The sequence below is a fragment of the Salvelinus namaycush genome, chromosome 26, assembly GCF_016432855.1.
Source record: "Salvelinus namaycush isolate Seneca chromosome 26, SaNama_1.0, whole genome shotgun sequence".
Taxonomy (NCBI): domain Eukaryota; kingdom Metazoa; phylum Chordata; class Actinopteri; order Salmoniformes; family Salmonidae; genus Salvelinus; species Salvelinus namaycush.
The window spans coordinates 802,900-819,083 of NC_052332.1; the positions used below are offsets into that span (position 1 = coordinate 802,900).

Sequence of the window (16,184 nt, forward strand, 5' to 3'; positions counted from 1 at the left end):
TATCATTAGTAGGATGGAATTTCCCATAATAAGCATTCAAATTGGTCTTCATGGGGTTTGCATGCTGATATAAATATGTGGGGTTACGAATGAGAATAGTGTTTATTATTATTTTATTTTTTTTACCTTTTATTTAACTAGGCAAGTCAGTTAAGAACAAATTCTTATTTACAATGACGACCTACCCTGGCCAAACCCGGACAAAGCTGGGCCAATTGGAAGTCCTATAGGGCGGCGCACAATCACGGCACTGAGATGCAGATAACCTGGCCTCCACAATCCCCCGACCTCAACCCAATTGAGATGGTTTGGGATGAGTTGGACCGCAGACTGAATAAAAATCAGCCAGCAAGTGCTCTACATATGTGGGAACTCCTTCAAGACTGTTGGAAAAGCATTCCAGGTTAAGCTGGTTGAGAGAATGCCAAGAGTGTGCAAAGCTGTCAAGACAAAGGGTGGCTACTTTGAAGAATCTCAAATCTCAAATATATTTTGATTTAACACTTTTGTTTACTGCATGATTCCATATGTGTTATTTCATAGTTTCACTATTATTCTACAATGTAGGAAATGGTACACATAAAGAAAAATCCTTGAATGAATAGGTGTGTCAACTTTTGGCTGGTACTGTAGGTCTATACCATCACTTATTATCAGGCTGTATAGCTAGTTACGTTTGCTCTGACTCAGTACATTTATTAGCTAGTTAGCGATTAGCATTAGCGGGTAACAAGATTCAGGCCCAATTTGCTAAGAAAAGACAATCTAGCTGTTTGCAGATATAAGAAACACAAACTAATAGAACACTAGTGGATTTATATTAAGAAGCAAAGTGAAAACAGCATCTTTGTCTTCAACATTGTTTAATGTGCTGCATTAATCATGCAGAGACTGGATGCAAGTATCTCGTGGTTGAAGAACAACATCCGCTCCTTGAGTGACGGGGCGGGGCTAGGTCTGTGTGGAAAGAGGCATGGAGAGAGAGCAGAGAGAGATGACTTAAGTAGCGAAGTAAACCATAAAAATGCACGTTACACATGGCGTATCACATTTAACAAACCAAACATTCAAATACGGTTATAGAAGGTAAAGTAAAAACCCAAACCGGTCCGTGTATCAATACCGGTATATGGCCCAGCCCTAACTCATGCTGACATGACGTATTTCACCACAACGGAAATAATTCTCTGACTTTATTGTGCAATCCTGTTCGATTTGATGAGCTATGTTTGTAGTTCAAGCATGTTGGAGCCAACCTTTTGAAGATTTTACTCTAATGAACTTTGAAGTATATGAGTGGCATTGTAAATGTCTTGCATTCAATTTTTTCTCTCTCCCTTTCTATAGGTAAACCATCATGATCCCCATCACAGAGCTCCGGTACTTTGCCGACACACAGCCGGCCTACCGCATCCTGAAGCCATGGTGGGACGTCTTCACAGACTACATCTCCATCGTCATGCTCATGATTGCCGTGTTTGGGGGCACGCTACAGGTAACCCAGGACAAGATGATCTGCCTGCCCTGCAAGTGGGTGGTCAACAAATCCTGCGAGTACCTCAATATGAGCTTCCGTGACCCCTTTGACACAGAGCCAAAAGGCATCCAGTATGAACTGGACCGGCACCAGTACAACTACATTGACGCGGTCTGCTATGAGAACAAGCTGCACTGGTTTGCCAAGTACTTCCCCTACCTGGTGCTACTGCACACCCTCATCTTCCTGGCCTGCAGTAACTTCTGGTTCAAGTTCCCCCGGACTAGCTCCAAACTGGAGCACTTTGTGTCCATCCTGCTCAAGTGTTTTGACTCACCATGGACCACCAGGGCTCTGTCTGAGACTGTAGTGGAGGAGAGCGACCCCAAGCCCCTGGGGAAGATGAACGGTACCATGGACAAGAAGGCATCGTGCATCAGCGAGGACGTGGAGGCCAGCGTGCCCATGCTCCAAAGGACCAAGTCCCTCATCGAGCAGGGCATTGTTGACCGCTCCGACACGGGTGTCCTGGACAAGAAGGAAGGCGAGCAGGCCAAAGCTCTTTTCGAGAAGGTCAAGAAGTTCCGGATCCACGTCGAAGAAGGGGACATTGTCTACCGGCTCTACATCCGCCAGACCATCATCAAAGTCATCAAGTTCATCCTGATCATCTGCTACACGGCCTACTATGTGCACTACATCAAGTTCAGTGTGATCTGCACGGTGGACATTGAGAAGCTGACGGGCTATAGGATGTACCACTGTGCTCACCCCCTGGCTACACTCTTCAAGATTCTGGCATGTTTCTATATCAGCCTGGTGGGGATTTACGGTCTCATCTGCATGTACACCCTCTGCTGGATGCTCAGCCGCTCGCTTAAGCGCTACTCCTTTGAGTCAATCCGCGAGGAGAGCAGATACAGTGACATACCAGACGTGAAAAACGACTTTGCCTTCATGTTGCACATGATAGACCAGTATGACCCGCTCTACTCCAAACGCTTTGCGGTCTTCCTGTCGGAGGTTAGCGAGAACAAACTGCGCCAGCTGAACCTCAACAATGAGTGGACGCTGGACAAGCTGCGGCAACGCATCACCAAGAACTCCCAGGAGAAACTGGAGCTGCACTTGTTCATGCTTAACGGAATCCCTGAAACAGTGTTTGACCTAATAGAACTGGAGGTGCTCAAGCTGGAGCTCATCCCTGATGTCACCATCCCCCCCATCATTGCCCAGCTAGTCAGCCTGAGAGAGATGTGGCTCTACCACACACCGGCAAAAATTGAGGCCCCAGCTTTGGCCTTTCTGAGGGAGAACCTCAAGTCCCTCCACATCAAGTTCACTGACATCAAGGAGATCCCTCTATGGATCTACAGCCTGAAGAACCTGAGCGAGCTGCACCTCACAGGGAACCTGAGCGCAGAGAACAACCGCTACATTGTCATCGACGGGCTACGAGAGCTCAAGAGGCTCAAAGTGCTCCGTCTGAAGAGTAACCTGACCAAGCTGCCTCAGGTGGTGACAGACGTTGGGGTCCACCTCCAGAAGCTGTCAATCAACAATGAGGGCACCAAGCTGATGGTGCTCAACAGCCTGAAGAAGATGGTGAACCTGACAGAGCTGGAGCTGTTGCGCTGCGACCTGGAACGTATCCCGCACTCCATCTTCAGCCTGCACAACCTGCAGGAGATTGACCTGAAGGACAACAACCTTAAGACCATTGAGGAGATCATCAGCTTCCAGCACCTGCACCGTCTGGTAAACTTGAAGCTGTGGTACAATCAGATCGCCTATATCCCCATCCAGATCGGCACCTTGACGAACATGGAGAGGCTCTACCTAAACCGCAACAAGATCGAGAACATCCCGGGCCAGCTGTTCTTCTGCCGCAAACTGCGCTTTCTGGACCTGAGTCACAACAACCTGACCAGTATACATGCCGACGTGGGCTTCCTCCAGAACCTGCAGTACTTTGCTGTGACAGCCAACAGGGTGAGTACAGATCTAGTATTTGAGCGTCCCAGAGAAAATATTTGATACACACTTGGAACTAACTCTATAACCAACAGTTTTTCTTCTATCTTTTTCTAACTATCTTTGTTAGGGCCCAGATTATTTCCTGGTCAGGTCAAATGGGCAAAAAACACTTGTCTTTGCATTTATCTGTGTGTCACAGGAAAATGTTAGACATTTGTTCTTGAAAAGCCCTACTCCCTTCTACCTGCCTCTTTCACATGTGAATGGGCTCATAGGAAGGTAGGGCTTAGCATAATGATGAAGATCGGTACGTGGTTATGTTAGGGATAATTTGCCCTAATGATCTTGTGCACATATTGTAGAGTACACATTGTAGAGTTTTGTGTAGTAGACCGAGATGTCTCCATAGTTCCATTGAGGTAAAATTATCGCTTCAATAGTTCATTTGCCCAATATTCTGAGAAAGTAACAGCCTACCCTGTTAGTGCTAATAATATGTTTCAAATTAGTTCAAGTAAAGTAACTGTCTGATGTGATGCAATGTGCCAGAGTTTTAAAAGTACACAGATGAGGGGGGGGGCGATAGTGAGCACCATGGAGTAGACGCTTCTTCCGACTACCTCCTCACCCTTGCTTAAATTTGATTTAAATTCTACTTTTGCCCGACCAAACTGCTACAATGAGCAACTCTATGTGAAACACGGCCATGGGGAAACTAATTAATCCAAAAACAACCGGAAAGAAAGATGGTAAAGTCCCCACCACAGCACAAGACGAGGATGGCGATGCTTGCGTTAGCCTGGCCGTAATGGCTAGCATGGCTAAGCCTGACTCGGAGCCCTCACCGACTATTATATTAGCAGCTATCAAGAAAATGGAAGAGGACATGAACGCTCGATTTAATCATCTTGACTCATCCTTACAATCAGTGCAAACCTCACTGGCTGAACATACAACCCACATTATTGATCTGGAAGGAAACGCAGGTGACCACGAGACATGCATCGCCACCCTTGAGGGACAGTATGAAGAGCTACTAAATCTTTATTCTAAAGTTGCAATACTTGCACTTAACGCACCAGAAATCATTAAATGAGTTTGGTCTGGGCGAGAGTTTTGTCTCTTGGCTTCAAATACTATATGCGTGCCCGACGGCTTCAGTTCTCACTAATTACAATAAATCCCCTCCTTTTCACTTTAACGTTCCTGCCGCCAGGGATGCCCCTTATTTGCCATTGCTATGGAACCCCTAGCTATCAGTATCAGAAGCCATCCTGCCATTGCTTTAGCTAAACATAGGCATTTCCACTGCTGATGGAGCTCATCGAATCATTTGGAGAACTCTCTGGGTATACCATAAACTGGGATAAAAGCGAATTCATGCCTCTTAAAGGAGACTTAAACCCAGAGTTCCTTAAACATATACCGTTTAAATTCACAGGAGACAAAATTTAATATTTAGGGGTTGTCATCCCCAAGGACCCTAAATTGAACTACCACAACGTGATAGAGAAGTTGAAACGCAACATTGAGATCTGGAGAGTGTTGCCTCTATCGATGATAGGCCGTGTTAACGCTATTAAAATGGTTACACTCCCCAGATTCCTTTATCTCTTTCAGAATCTGGCTATATTTTTAAGTAAAGCTTTTTTCAAATCCTTGGATTCTATTATCTTGCCTTTTGTGTGGGGATACAAAGTACACCGGATCTCTAAAAAACATATAATCAAGCCCAAAGAATTAGGTGACCTGAGCCTACCAAATTTTCAACATTGTTATTGGGCAGCAAATGCTAGGTTTATTGGCAGGATGCATACCCTGGCATGGTAGATCCAAGATATACACAACACCTCTCTTCCAGCACTTTTATTTTCATCAACTGAATCCCCTACAGGTATTACTGGCAATAACTTTATGCAAAAAAAATTGTATCATAAGGAAAACACTTGGTCTCCCGGAGACCTCTGTTTGTACTCCTATTTGCCATAACCATAACCATGCCCCCCCCCCCCCCCCCCCACCGACTGGCAACACTTTTTTATTCTGGAAGAGAAAGGGCATTACTACTATTGCAGACCTTTACATCAATATTTTTGCCATATTCGCACAGTTGAGGGAAATGTACGATCTCCCCGCATCTAACTTCTTCCGATATCTTCAGATAAGGAACTACGTTTGCTTAAATATACCACATTTTGAGGCAATTACACCTGCGCGAGAGTTGTATATTTTCCCCTGGCTCCAAGAGCTTGATCTCCAGCTTTGTAGATAACTTTACAGCATATTACTCTGTAACATTTGAAGGAGACCTGGGAGGAAGACCTTGTTATGGAGATGACTGATGACTGTTGGGTTAATTGCTTCAAGATATTCACTTGTGCTCAATAAACTCCCGACACCAACTTATTCAATACAAAGTGATTCACAGACTACACTATTCCTGTACCAAATTACACTCATTCTACCCCTCGGTCTCTCCGATATGCCCTCAGTGCAAATCTGCAGAGGGTACCCTGGGTCACCTCTTCTGGTCATGCCCCAAACTGCACACATTCTGGCAGGATATTTTTACGTGTTTCTCAGAAGTACACAGCTGTAACCTCATACCAGCCCCGGATAGTGCTGTTTTAGGCAGGTCACAGCACCTAACGACTTTAACCCACGGGGAACAAAAAACATTACAATATGGCATGGTTATTGCAAAAATAAAAATTTTAAGCCTTTGGAATAAGGAGACTGTACCTGTTTTTAAAACCTGGTTAGCTGAAGTCACCAGCTTGCTACATATAGAAAGGATTCAACATGATATCTCTGGCAGATCTAATACATGTGTTAAGATATGGCAGCCCTTTATCACGTATCTTTCACGTGATGATGGGAAACAACATACAACCTGCAACCAACCCTGATCCACAGTCATTATTTTTAATGCCGAGCATAGTCCTTATACTGTACAGTATGTCAAATATCATTGAAGCAAGGTGCCAATTCCTTAAGAGCAATGTTGTGTTCTGTTGTTTTTGAATCATTTTTTTTTGTCTCCAGTTGAGGGGTGGGGGTATTCTGAATGTATTGTTTGCTGTCATTATCTGTCTGTTTTGTAAAGCAGAAAATTCATAAATAAAATAAAAAATATTTTTTAAGTACACGGATGAACAGTTGTATTATGCTAATGACTTTGTCACGCTTCTGGCTGCAGATAAAGAGAACTTGTCTCTGGGGTGATGTTCACTATTTTGGTACTGTACTTATTTTTTTAGTAACTGCAAATGTAAGCATCTTCAAGCCAATATGAAGTCAAAATGTCTAGTGAATTCATTTTTAGGACTATTTAGTATAGTCAAGCTCCTCTAAAACAGTCATTCTTTGAACACCCTATTAGATTCAACTCAGCCTTGTTAAGCAGTTTTCATTTTATTTAACCAGGCAAGTCAGTTAAGAACAAATTCTTATTTACAATGACGGCCTAACAGTGGGTTAACTGCCTTGTTCAGGGGCACAACGACATATTTTTTTTTACCTTGTCAGCTTGGGGATTTGATCTAGCAACCTTTCAGTTACTGGCCCAACACTCTAACCATTAGGCTACCTGCCACCCCAATGATAGCTGGAAAAGATTTACTGTCTTCTGTACAGAACACCTCAGGGTGATGCTGTCTTAGACTCATTCAGGAGTTTTGTGAATTGTTTAAGAAGATTATTTGCATGAACTTTGATTTATGCGAATTCTTGTTTAACTAATTTCTGACTTTTAGAGAGAGTTTTGAGAATAATATTAGTGTAGGCTAGCTCTTGTAAGTTACACTTGTAAGTGAAAGTGTAACACTAACTAAATGTAATATATCATGTAAATATACATAATGTATAATCTAAACACATTACATAATTTAATATCATTTTAATTATATAAATGTGAGGTGACTTAGCCATAGCTCTGGTCATTTGTGTTTTTGCATGGGCCAATTTGTGAATTTTGCATGAACAACACTCGGATCACCTGATAAGCTGACCTCAGACTCTTTACAACCAATTTGCCTGTAATGTCTAATGTGAGCCAGTGCATTACCGTCGGGTTAAACACGCCGTTCATCCAATTGATTTATTTAGGAATCGAGTTCACAGTGAGAAACATGCTGAGGGCTTGCAAGGAATTCTGGGAGGTTATACAACATTCTCCCTGTTGTGTTCTGGTGGGCATCTGCTGTGTGTGGGATCGGATGGTTACTCTAAACGATACTATTATCATGGTTTTAAGGCGATTCTGCTCCAGTGGGAGCAAAAAATATTTTTGGTATCTCAGATTGTTCTGGCAATTCTCACATAGAAACTTCATTGGGAGGAAGGATGTTTAACCCATAAGAGTCTAAGCTATTAACCCATACAAATGCATTGAATAACAGATTCACTACATTGAACAACAGATAGTCCAACCAAAAAATCTAATGGAAGTTTGTTCTGAAGAGTCTGTCCTATATCTGAGACATATAAGAAAGAACAATAAACATTACATTTTTGACATGTACGTATTTAACCGCTTATTTTTGTTACTAAACAGTCTCCATATGTGACCAACCGCCTCAATTCGGTCTTATGTAGCAAAATTTGAAATTGTGTATTTTATATTGGATAAAGTAGAGACTCAGAGCTAGAAAATTGTATATCACACACTGTATTTTTTAAATTTAACTAGGCAAGTCAGTTAAGAACAAATTCTTATTTACAATGACGGCCTACCCCGGCCAAACCCGGACGGCGCTGGGCCAATTGTGCACCTCCCTATGGGACTCCCAATCACGGCCGGATGTGATACAACCTGGACTCGAACCAGGGATGCAGAGATGAGATGCAGTGCCTTAGACTGCTGTGCCACTCGGGAGCGTGGAGGAACAGTGGGAAAGTAATTCTGCATTTAAAGTTGATAAACTTATAACCCTACTTTTCAGAGGGTAACAAACTAGGTTCCATGTTAACTAGCTAACATTAGGCTATAACTAAAATGGCCCTTGAATGTTTTGGTACACCTACTGGAGAGCTCATCTTTGTCTACACCCATTCAGCATCGTTCACACCCTCTTAAGGGTTCACATGTGAGGCCATGTGGTAAACCCACACTATATCAAATATAATCTAATAATTTTTTTTCACATGCACAGGATACAGAAGGTGTAAACGGTACAGGGATAGTACTTGCATAGGAGCAATATCAAAAACAAAGTGTCCAGATTAAAAATATTTTATAAACATTTTATCGTTATTAGATGACGCTTACCCGACACACTTGTCTAAATTGATGGGTCATGTAAAGGAAATACTATAACCACCCCTCACCCACATCTAGCTAAGTGGATGGGTCACTATTGTCTAGACGTACACATGTTCATAAAATACAATCGATGGCCGCAATCACCCCCTACCCACATCTAGCTAAGTGGATGGGTCACTATTGTCTAGACATGTACACATGTTCATAAAATACAATTGATGGCCGTAATCACCCCCAGACACACCTACTAATTTGATGGGTCATGTAATAATCGGGCCGAAGTGGAGTCGTTTTTGTTTAGATATGTAACTAGCTAGCTAAACAATGAACCGGCATAACCCCAACTCATACTACTACCAATACAAATTGTCTTAGCTATAGAATGAATATGTAGGTAGCTAAAGCTAACAAACTAGGTTCAATGTGAACCAGCTAACATTATCATATAACTAGCAATACAAAATTAGAAACTTATCTGGAAAATGTAGCTAGACTTTTACCTGTATACGTGGATGAACGCTTCACGGCAGACTGGAACCATTTAACTTTGTTTTGTTTTTAGCTTCAACTTGTTTGGCCAGCTTTGTGTGAAGTCACTCCGGTTCACACTGACCGTGGTGTGTGCAGAAAGTAGCCCATCACTTTGTCTACTGATCTGTCGGTAGCACCTGCTAAATTCAGGACAACATTGTTGAGAAAAGTAGCAAAACTTTTGTAGTTCTCGATGGCTAACGTTATGTCTTTCAAAAACGGCGCCGTAGAAAGGACTGTCAACACATACTGAACAGCTCACGTTATAGACAGAAGCGTGCTACATGGCCGACCAATCCAAACTCAACTCAATGTCCAGCCCATACATTCTCAGCTAATCATGGCTAGTGGGAAGGTTCCTGTCTTCTTCCATGGCTAAACAAACTAAGCTCGTAATTTTAACAATTTTATTCATATTTATGGAAGGAATACAACTTTGTTATTAAGGCACATGAACGTTCACATGTTCCAAAAGGCATTTCTGCCAAACAACGCATTTTGATAAAAAAATGTTTCGTCAAATGCTGCTCCTGTGAAGTAGTGATGTGTGACACACGCCTAGCTTCCTGAAACGAGTCATATATATATATATCGAAGGAATGAGCGTTACACTGAGGTCTGTACTCTGGAGTGGGATCGATTTGGAGGTGGAGGGCACGTCATTGGTCTGGGGCGGTGTGTTAAACCATCATCGGGCTGAGCTTGTTGTCATTGCAGGCAATCTCAATGCTGTGCGTTACAGGGAAGACATCCTCCTCCCTCATGTGGTACCCTTCCTGCAGGCTCATCCTGACATGACCCTCCAGCATGACAATGCCACCAGCCATACTGCTCGTTCTGTGCGTGATTTCTTGCAAGACAGGAATGTCAGTGTTCTGCCATGGCCAGCGAAGAGCCCGAATCTCAATCCCATTGAGCACGTCTGGGACCTGTTGGATCGGAGGGTAAGGGCTAGGGCCATTCCCCCCAGAAATGTCCGGGAACTTGCAGGTGCCTTGGGGGAAGAACTGGCAAATCTGGTGCAGTCCATGAGGAGGAGATGCACTGCAGTATTTAATGCAGCTGGTGGCCACACCAGATACTGACTGTTACTTTTGATTTTGACCCCCCCCCCCCCTTTGTTTAGGGACACATTATTCCATTTCTGTTAGTCACATGTCTGTGAAACTTATTCAGTTTATGTCTCAGTTGTTGAATCTTATGTTCATACAAATATTTACACATGTTAAGTTTGCTGAAAATAAACACAGTTGACAGTGAGAGGACATTTCTTTTTTAGCTGAGTTTTTATATATACTTTCATTAAAAAAAATCTACTTGTACCGGGGGACCTTCAGACAAGTCTTGTGAGGTATGTGGGCATCCTAGAACAAAGCCAACATGTACGTGTTTGTTAGAGTCTCATCTCTCCATAGAGGGGTCATAATAATTTGGATGCTACAGACGATTTCGTGAGAAGACAGATTTTCATGATGTCTCATGATCTGACAAACACTGCTCTAACTCTGTCACCTTTCACTACAGATGCGTTGTGTGTGTTACATAGGAGGTGGATTAGGACGCATCCAATGCAACAACAAAAAACATCTCTAGCTAAAACTGACTGATTTGTATGGGATGTTTTTTATTATGCTAATCTGTGGGGGCGCAGACATCGACCTTAGGAGGTTAACCAATCACAGACCCCATTTAAGATTGCACATTCAGCAAGTCACCAGCAGAGGGAGTTCCCTTTGAATCCATTTTTCCATTCACTGTGTTGGTGGTGCTTGTAAAAATTTGACATACCTTCAGAATTAGCAGAGAGCCCACTCTGGAAATGTGATGTACTTGTGGAGTATATTGTTTGGAACAATATGTCTTGAAATAAACAAATTCAAAAAGGGTAGTTTAATAAATGAATGTGAAAATTGTATTTTAGAATCAAGACATACTCCATATTTTATAGCACAGTATAAGTAGTATAATGGCACCAATATGTTGTCTTTATCACTTTCACAGGTCATATGGTTTTACAGAAGGCATGTATAGGTCTAAAAAATGCCATTTTTATCATTTTTTTTTTTAAGTGATAAAAATGTAAAAAGAATTTCAAACATCATTCCTCCCAATGAAGTTCGAAAACTATTTTACACCCTTTGCTGCACTCCCTTGTCCACACTGAAAATAGTCCTTGAACAGAGTATTATGCATCTCGAATTAGCCCCGTTTACAAGGAACCCCTCTGGTGTGTTCTGTTTTTACGACCCTCTCCGGAGTCTTCTCTTTGCGATTTGCACATTATCTACTTAAATGAGTTGTGTAATTTGTAAAACGTCGTTCCCAGGTGGGCCCTAACGAGGACCCGATGCTCGCAGCTGGACACCAATGTGCTACGTTTAGTTTTTTGCTCGAAGAACAATGCCCAAGTAGCCCCAGCCATCTCACATCTTCAGCGCATGAAGCTAAGAAAAGCAATTTGTAATTTGATAAGGCTATTTTTAGGCTCGTAAATCGTCTTACTCTGATCGTAATTGGCTTAAATTAACATAATCTATATAGGATGCACTCATTGTGCTGTTGTCCCAACAGATGGCAGCCATTAATAACAGGTGTTAGTGTGGGCATGATGCATAAGTTATTATAGAATATGTACATGTACAGTGCATTCGGAAAGTATTCAGACCCCTTGACCTTTTCCACATGTTATGTTACAGCCTTTTCTAAAATGGATTAAAGTATTTGTTCCTCATCAATCTACACACACTAGCCCATAATGACAAAGCAAAAACAGATTTTTAGAGTTTTTTGCAAATGTATAAAAAAAATCTAAATAGAGCTTTTTTACAGAACTACTCAGACCCTTTGCTATGAGACTTGACATTTAGCTCAGGTGCATCCTGTTTCCATTGATCATCTTTGAAACGTTTCTCCAACTTGATTGGAGTCCACCTGTGGTAAATTAAATAGATTGGACATGATTTGGAAAGGTACACACCTCTCTATATAAGGTCCCACAGTTGACAGTGCATATCAGAGCAAAAACCAAGCCATGAGGTCAACGGAATTGTCCGTAGAGCTCCGAGACAGGATTGTGTTGAGGAGCAGATTTGGGGAAGGGTACTAAAAAATGTTGCATTGAAGGTCCCCAAGAACAGGGTGGCCTCCATCATTCTGAAATGGAAGAAGTTTGGAACCACCAAGACTCTTCCTAGAGCTGGCCGCCCAGACAAACCAAGCAATCGGGGGAGAAGGACCTTGGTCATGGAGGTGAGCAAGAACTTGATGGTCACTGACAGAGCTCCAGAGTACCTCTGTGGAGATGGGAGAATCTTCCAGAAGGACAACCATCTCAGTAGCACTCCACCAATCAGGCCTTTATGGTAGAGTGGCCAGGTGGAAGCCACTCCTCAGTAAAAGACACATGACAGCCCGCTTAGAGTTGCCAAAATGCACCTAAAGGACTCAGACCATGAGAAACAAGATTCTCTGGTCTGATAAAACGAAGATTGGCCTGAATGCCAAACGTCACGTCTGGAGGAAACCTGGCATCATCCCTACGGTGAAGCAGGGAAAGATTAACAGACCAAAGTACAGAGAGATCCTTGATGAAATCCTGCTACAGAGTGCTCAGGACCTCAGACTGGGGTGAAGGTTCACCTTCTAACAGGACAACGACCCTAAGCACACAGCCAAGACAACGCAGGAGTGGCTTCAAGACAAGTCTCTGAATGTCCTTGAGTGGCACAGGCAGAGCCCGGACTTGAACCCGATCGAACATCTCTTGAGAGACCTGAAAATATCTGTGCAGCGACGCTCCCTATCCAACCTGACAGAGATTGAGAGGATCTGCAGAGAAGAATGAACCTTCACTCCCCAAATATATGTGCCAATCTTGTAGTGTCATACACAAGAAGACTCAAGGCTGTAATCGATGCCAAAGGTACTTCAACAAAGTACTGATTAAAGGGTCTGAATACTTATATACATGTGATTTCCGTTGTAACTTTTTTACACATTTGCAAAAATGTCAAAAAACTAATATTGATGTGTCATTATGGGGTGTTGTGTGTAGATTGATGAGGGGGGAAAACAATTGAATCCATTTTAGAATAAAGCTGTAATGTTACAAAATTTGGATAAAGTCAAGGGGTCTGAATACTTTCCGAATGCACGGTATGTCTGTACCTCTACCTAAATAATTTACTCTAGATTCTGGGCTAGGGTATCATGCCAGTCTTTGCTTTAGGGCAGATTGTTTTGATTTGTTTCTGATTGGTTTAAAGTTCTATGGGCTGGTGTGTGACTGGTTTTTGATTGGGTAACTACGGTGGGAACAGTGCACGGATTTCTCTCTTCTCTTTTTCCAAGTCTGCTATTACAAATATAGCTGTTAACTATGGGGAGAAGGTACAAATACAAGAACCTTTCTCCTATTTTTCAACATTCATCCTCTCTCTGTTCTCCCTCCTTGTCCCTGTCAGATCGAGTCCCTCCCGCCGGATCTGTTCCAGTGCAAGAAGCTGCGCACCCTTAACCTGGGCAACAACTGCCTGCAGACTCTGCCCTCGCGCTTCGGCGAGCTGACGGGCCTGACCCAGCTGGAGCTGCGGGGGAACCGTCTGGAGTGCCTGCCCGTGGAGCTGGGAGAATGCAGGCTGCTGAAGAGGTGCGGCCTAGTGGTGGAGGAGGACCTCTTTAACACCCTGCCCCCCGAGGTCAAAGAGCAGCTGTGGAGGGCCGACAAAGAGCCGGTCTGAGGAGAGACTCCAGAAAGCCTAAGGAGAGGAGGAAAGCGGGAGAGAGAAGGGGTATTGGGCAGTGGAGGATGATGTCATTTTAAATCAGAAGCCATCCTCCAATTTCTCCCTCCCACCAGCCTCCACTGGTATCGGGAAGGAGAAAGGGGTGAGAGGTGTCAATATTTCTGGACGTACATTTAGAGAAGGATGGTTGGTTGGTGTCTTGGTTTTACTGGCTGAATTTGTTTTTTTAGGTCCACAAGATGCTCTTTAACAGACTAACCAGACATAAACCTCTCTGAGATCGAGGCCCTTTTTTAGTACTGAGTCATCTCCGTATAGACAGAGACCACAAAGGGACAAGGGGTTACAAAGCTAAGCAGTACCCCCACGGTTCGCCCATGTGGTGAAAATAAAAACACACACACTCCTAGAACTCAAAAATAGTATCTTCTGCCTAACTGATCCACTGCTAGAAAGCCAGCGGTCAACATGAAAGAGACGCTGTATGGGAGTGGAAGGCTCATGTAGCCTACCAAGCAATGTGTGTGTGTGCTCCGTTTTCCATCATCTTCACTTTAAAGTATACAGTCCACAAATACCAGCAGTATGTGTTTATCCAAACGGCAGTGAGAGGACACAGGATCCGACTGGCTTAAGGGAACACATCTCGATGGCCAATACATCCAAAGCAGGGCCCTGTTCATTAGCCACCAAATGGAAGAAAATGGTCTGAAACAGAGGGACTATCAATAAGAAACACACATTTTTGTTTTCTGTTGCTAAATGTTTTGAAACGTTTGATACTGTGCCCTAATGAAAATGATGGCTTATACAGTACACGTTATTGTGCAATATATTCTGCCGGGAAATCAAAGAAGAGACACTTTTATCGATGGGACTTGGAGTAAACAACATAATTTGGAGGGAAATTGCCACCTCAGCTGATTCCTTCAAGACCAGCCAGGCAACTCTTGTTACTAATATGGCCTTACCTTTTGGGTGCTGTGCTGTACGTCCCACATTGTCTATGATTAAAACCATAATGTTCATGATTTTGCTAAACATGCAGACAAATGTATAGCTGTTGTAAAATTGTTTCGAGCATAGGCATCGATGGTTTTATTTTTCTCACCAACTGTCCCAAGTTATTTTAGGAGAGGAAAGCCTAACTTTGGAGGAAAGGGAGATTAATTCATCTTTGTTCACACAATTATTTTCATTTGATGTATTAACTACATATGCCATTTCCCTTTTTTCGCAATGTTACTTAGCGATGAAAACTTTCCAGCTAGGTGTTTTGAATCTAGCTCTGTTCTGAAAAGTTAGCGGTTTTTGATTTGATAGTAAAGGCGAGGGCCCATGTGTGAATGAATGGAGCAACGCTCACAGAGTAGGAGTGCATCAGAAAGGAGCAAACGATCCCAGAGCAAAGGCTCGCTGATTGAGACCAATGATCTATATAAACCCTGGATTGCTGATGCTATGTATTGGCCATTGAGAGGCCACCGGTCGGTCATATTGGCACTCCCCAGTAGGAGCAGTCCTCTATAGGAATGCATGGAATTCTATAGTAAACTCAGCAAAAAAAGAAACATCCTCTCACTCAACTGTGTTTATTTTCAGCAAACTTAACATGTGTAAATATTTGTATGAACATAAGATTCAACAACTGAGACATAAACTGAAGTTCCACAGACATGTGACTAACAGAAATGGAATACTGTGTCCCTGAACAAAGGGGGGGGGGGGTCAAAATCAAAAGTAACAGTCAGTATCTGGTGTGGCCACCAGCTGCATTAAGTACTGCAGTATATCTCCTCATGGACTGCACCAGATTTGCCAGTTCTTGCTGTGAGATGTTACCCCACTCTTCCACCAATGCATCTGCAAGTTCCCGGACATTTCTGGGGGGGGAATGGCCCTAGCCCTCACCCTCCGATCCAACAGGTCCCAGACGTGCTCAATGGGATTGAGATCCGGGCTCTTCACTGGCCATTGCAGAACACTGACATTCCTGTCTTGCAGGAAATCACACACAGAACAAGCAATATGGCTGGTGGCATTGTCATGCTGGAGGGTCATGTCAGGATGAGCTTGCAGGACGGGTACCACATGAGGGAGGAGGATGTTTTCCCTGTAACGCACAGCGTTGAGATTGTCTGCAATGACAACAAGCTCAGTCCGATGATGGGGTGACACACCGCCCCAGACC

The 16,184-nt window shown here is 43.1% G+C and overlaps 1 protein-coding gene across 1 annotated transcript in view; it reads left to right on the forward strand.

The window, feature by feature from the left end:
* Positions 1-13,987, forward strand: part of LOC120021829 (volume-regulated anion channel subunit LRRC8A-like) — a 30,874-nt gene extending 16,887 nt beyond the window's left edge. The window contains exons 2-3 of the mRNA XM_038965679.1: positions 1,348-3,469; positions 13,712-13,987. Coding sequence (XP_038821607.1) covers positions 1,358-3,469; positions 13,712-13,987 — 2,388 coding nt within the window. The 5' untranslated portion in view covers positions 1,348-1,357. The remainder of the gene's footprint in view (positions 1-1,347; positions 3,470-13,711) is intronic.
* The last annotated feature ends 2,197 nt before the right edge of the window (positions 13,988-16,184 follow it).